We start from the raw sequence: 5,089 nt of genomic DNA, 5'->3' as shown, positions 1-5,089 counted from the left end.
AGTATTTGTTGTGATGAATGTTCTTCATATGTCTTTTCAAACTGGATTTGTACGAGAATGTATTGTGGCATAGTTCACATTGGAATGACTTGTCACCCGTATGAAAATGCATGTGCTGTTTCAAGTTGTCAATGGATGAGTGGAACAGCTTCTGGCACAAATGACACATATAAAAGCGTCGATTGCAGAGTCGTTGATGAGCGATTCTTCTGTTGTTCTTCGTAAAACCTTGGTGGCAAATCAAACATTTGAATGGAAGCTTCTTCGTATGAGATACCATGTGCTTGTTTAGATTGCCTTTCCGTTGAAATTGCTTCAGACAACGTTGACATTCGAACGGCGTTTCACCAGAGTGTGTGCGCATATGGTTGATCACATTGCATTTGTTGAAACCAAATGACTTTCCACAAACATAGCATTCATTCAAACAGCGATTACACTTCCCCTCATGTGCATTTCTTTCATCTTGGCGAACGAACCCCAGACGACATCTGGTACAGCGGAATGAACGTGGACCACCATGAACCTTCATGTGTTCCTTAAGATGACTTTTTTGTACGAATCGCTTAAAGCATTCGTTGCATTGGAATGGTTTGTTACCGCTATGTACACGCATGTGCTTTATCATATTACCCTTTATTGGTCCAAACGATTCATTGCACAAATGACATTCGTAGCGACGAGTCTTGCACTTGACTTCATGTGCTTCCTCTTCGTTTTTCCCATCGAATCCTTGCAAACAGCCCGAGCAATGGAACAGAAACTCTTCGACGTGCACTTTCATGTGGGCATGGAAATGTTGTTTTCTTGTGAATCGTTTCGAACAGAAATCGCATCCGTGTGGCTTTTCGCCAGTGTGTTTCAACAAGTGTATATTGAAATGGTCTTTGCGATCGGTGGAATACTCACATTGAACGCATTTGTGCTTCTTCGTCGACACATTTTTCGGATCGCCAACTTTGTCATCTTCTTTTGGCTTTGTCACACCATGGCCACCACTCTCTTGTGGTAGCATATCGTCCTCATCTTGATGCGGCAGCTTCTGTGGACCGTGTTGATTTCTTGCTGTACCTTTTCCTGGATCAGTGTATTTCGACTCTGCCACCTTCTTCTTGTCGACTTCTTCTTTCACCTCGAATTTGACATCGTCGAAATCTAGATCATCAAAATCGTATTTGTCACTCGTTTGATCAACACCAAGTGAGATAACTATGTGACGATCATTGCGTGATGAAGCAGGAACAACGACCAATTCACCGACTGGCTCCACTTTTATATGTGGTTCCTCCTTGACTTCCACTGAATGATCCAACTGATTGTTTGTTCCCACCATTGCTATTCCAGAATTCTCCGGTCCGACTGGCGTATTGAGATGGCTTTGTTGCAATGCAACTTCAGTGCATACTCGCCTAGAAAATGGACAAAAATTGTAAATTAAATCCCAAAGACCAAAATACATTTCCAAAGAAGGTTTTCAGTGCCAAGTGTTGTCTTAACTGAAGACAAATTACATTTTTTTGAAATTAAGCTTAATAAATTTCCATTCATTTATTATTCTTATCACATTTTAGAAAGTTGGTTGCGAATCATTTTTGTTCATAATAATTTTCCAATATGAATCGCGACTCTACATAAAAAACCTTCTATAATACATCGATCGTCTTGAGTTGACATTTCGATGTGTCGTGGAAAACTACTCACTTCTTTTCATTCCGCATTTTGTCACACCACTTTGATATTCCCAACAATTGTTACTAGATTTACACGTTCAAAAAGTACTAATCACTTGAACAAAAGCGAATATTTAAAGAAAACTTGAACAATATATTTGAATCCTTATTGTGAAATATTCTTTTTTCATGCACAATTCAACATGGCTGCGTTTGCATTAGTAGAACATTAGTACGTGTTGGCTCCTTCGACGACCGCAGAGAAAAGAATGTGTCGCTCTGCTTTGCTCGCAATGAAGCGATGGAATAGCCTCTGCGCTGGTGTGAGTGCAAATTAATGAGCGAATGAGATTGTGTTCGAGGTGACGAAATGACATTCGTAGCGACGAGTGTTGCACTTGACTTTGTGTGCTTCCTCTTCGTTTTTTCCATCGAATCATTGCAAACAAACCGAGCAATGGAACAGAAACTCTTCGATGTGAGCTTTCATGTGGGCATGGAGATTTCGTTTGCTTGTAAAACGTTTCGGACAGAAATCGCATCCATGTGGTCTATCGCCAGTGTGTTTCAGTAAATGGCGATTCAAATCACATTTCCGTTGTGTTGAATAGACGCAAATGTGGCATTTTTGTTTCTTCGTCAAAGAATCTTCGATAGATTTACATGAGCGTTGCCACCTCGTTTCTGTGTATCGCGTCTACTGGCATCACTTTCTGGAACTATGTAATCGTTGTCACCTTGTGGCGGCGGCTGCTGCTGATTCTGCTTGCCGTCGATAGCTTCTTCACTTGAGTCAGCATTTGTTTTCGAGTCTTCTTCTTTGTTACCTTCCAATTCTTTCTTCACCTCGACCTTAGCATCGACCTCGTCCAAGTGATCCAAATCATATTCAACGTCACGCTCATTGAAACCAGGAACACATCGCAGATTGCGATAAGTCAATGCCGACACTTCAACCACTTCGTCGACAGACACTGGCTCTTGCTTGATTTCACCTTCTTGCTTGATTTCGATTGAATCCGAAGACTGAGTTTGATTTTGGTTTACGGATATTCTCAGGTCATTCGTATCGGTTGGAAGGTCGGAGCTGTGCTCATCGCTTACTGCTCGCCTGAATGAACAAAATGTAATAATTGAAACGAAGCAAATAGACATTTTTGAGGTTAGGTTGGTCAGTACAAAAAAATATTCCACGAATGCTATCTTATTTCGATAATGCGTCAAGTAAAATCATGTCTTGAAAACTTATTCAATTACATTTTTATGCATCAAAATGGGTGCATTTCGGTTTACATGAATGTTAAACTGGAAAAACTACTTTTCATTTTATTTGTCCAAATCGAACATTGATGCGATCAAAATGTACTTACTTCTTTTTGTTCCCCATTCTTCTTCCAAAGACTATATCGTGTCATTCGACTTTTAGTGGTTTTACTTTTCCGCAAACTTTGTTTGTATGGAAAAGTATTGGTTTTACTAGCCAAAATTTCATGACATCTCCTCTTTCGGACCACTATAACGTCACGCCAAACTTGAAAAAGCACATATCTGTACACTAGGCAATGTAGATGGGAACAAATCCCATCGATCAAGACCTATCTGCCTCCAAAAATACGTTGTTTACTATGAAAAATGTGTAAAATAGCGATGTTCGTATGGCGTCGTCCGGGTCTGCGTCTGCGTCCGCGTCCGCGTTTTTTGTTCGCCGATTATCTCAAAAAGTTGACAAGATAATTGAGATCTGTAAAAGCCAAAAGTTTTTGCATGTCGAGACAAAGCTTCGGATTGATTTTGAGCCCATTCTGATTTACCAATTTTGTACCATAAGCCTCCGACTGAGGACCTGAAAAACCTTGAAAAATGACACTTTTATATGAAAAATCACTTAAAAAACCATTTTGCAGGATTTTGGTCAAAGCAAACTGATGTTTTTTTGCAAAAATAATGGGAGTCTGTGAACAACCGAACAACTACTTGCCCATAAATTTGGTCCAAAATCGACATTTCTTGAAATTTTCCTCGAAAAATATACTTTTGTATGAAAAATCACACAGAAAGCCATTTTTAGGGTTTTGGTCAAAGCAAACTGATGTTTTTTTGCAAAAAAAATGGGAGCCTTCAAACAACCGAACACCCACTTGCCCATAAATTTGGTCCAAAATCGACATTTCTTGAAATTCTCCTCGAAAAATAGACTTTTGTATAAAAATTCACACAGAAAGCCATTTTTTAGGGTTTTGGTCAAAGCAAACTGATATTTTTTTGCAAAAATAATGGGAGCCTTCAAACAACCGAACACCTACTTGCCCATAAATTTGGTCCGAAATCAACATTTCTTGAAATTTTTGAAATTTTGTTCGAAAATGACACTTTTGTATGGAAAATGGTCGAAATAGTTATATTTTAAGGTCAAAAATGCTATGAAAAAGGGTCTAAAAGGTAAACTAAATTGCTGCGGAGCGGAAAAGTTTGGATTACGTATGTAATTCGTTTTATTTTACGATTCGAATTGTTATTGATGTCAAAAGTGGTTGGAATTGTATTAAGCTCATACAAAAAAAATCTGATTCTAATTCTATTGAATGGACATTTACAACTTGTGAATGAAAAATTTCCGCACTAGCAATAGCGTGGCTGTTAAACTTGTGTTCGCCACGAATGTCACCGATGAAAAGAAATTTCGTTCACAATGTCAGTGACGACGCGGTGAATATAGTGCCTGCAAATGTGTGAGTGCAAATCGATGAATCATACGTACGGAAAGTGTATGCAAATTGCACAAGCAGTCGTCTTTTGTCAACGTTTCTGTGTAGTGAATAAGCAAATGAAGTGTCAAAAGCTGCGGATTACACTCATCGAGATGTCACTAGTCGTGAATAAAATGATACAAATTCGTATTAGTTGTGCGAACCTTTTATTGAATTGAAAATGTTCTGATTGTTTGCTATGAATGAAATTGTTCAGTTGAAATTTTCGGGCACTGTGAACTAACTCCTACGGAATTTACTCCTACGTACTAGACGAAATAACTACTACACAATTCCGAATTAAATCATATCATTTAATTCGTTATGAAACGAATATATTTCTATAGAAAATAACCGAAATACAGTGATCGAAAAATGCTCACTCAGAGCATTTCATCACTCTTTTAAATGAGCAATGCGTTGCTCGTGTGCTGTTGTGCACATACATGAATGTTCAAGAGCGAACCCTCGCTCACATCGTAGTAGCTGTGGGCGAGCAGCTACTCACTCACAACCAACTCAACCAGTCACTCACAACCACTCAATCATTCACTCAATGTTTTACACAAAGCAACTCACTTGTGTACATCGCAATTGGTATATAGGAGTATACTGTGTTACATTAAGCGTTGTGTATAAGAGCGCTCTGAGTGAGTGGAAACTCACTCACTC

The 5,089-nt window shown here is 38.8% G+C and overlaps 1 protein-coding gene across 1 annotated transcript; it reads right to left on the bottom strand.

The window, feature by feature from the left end:
- Positions 1-633: 633 nt before the first annotated feature.
- LOC129572350 (protein krueppel-like) lies at positions 634-1,015 on the bottom strand (the record flags this gene model as incomplete). Its single annotated transcript, XM_055452293.1, has 1 exon — positions 634-1,015. A coding segment is annotated over exon 1 (382 nt), but the record flags the coding sequence as incomplete, so codon positions are not given.
- Between the last annotated feature and the right edge of the window lie 4,074 nt (positions 1,016-5,089).

This window comes from Sitodiplosis mosellana, unplaced genomic scaffold (genome assembly GCF_009176505.1).
Source record: "Sitodiplosis mosellana isolate CC-2019 unplaced genomic scaffold, AAFC_SMos_1.0 Smas_scaffold_4784, whole genome shotgun sequence".
NCBI classification, from domain to species: Eukaryota; Metazoa; Arthropoda; class Insecta; order Diptera; family Cecidomyiidae; genus Sitodiplosis; species Sitodiplosis mosellana.
This window is presented reverse-complemented; position numbering and strand designations above follow the sequence as displayed.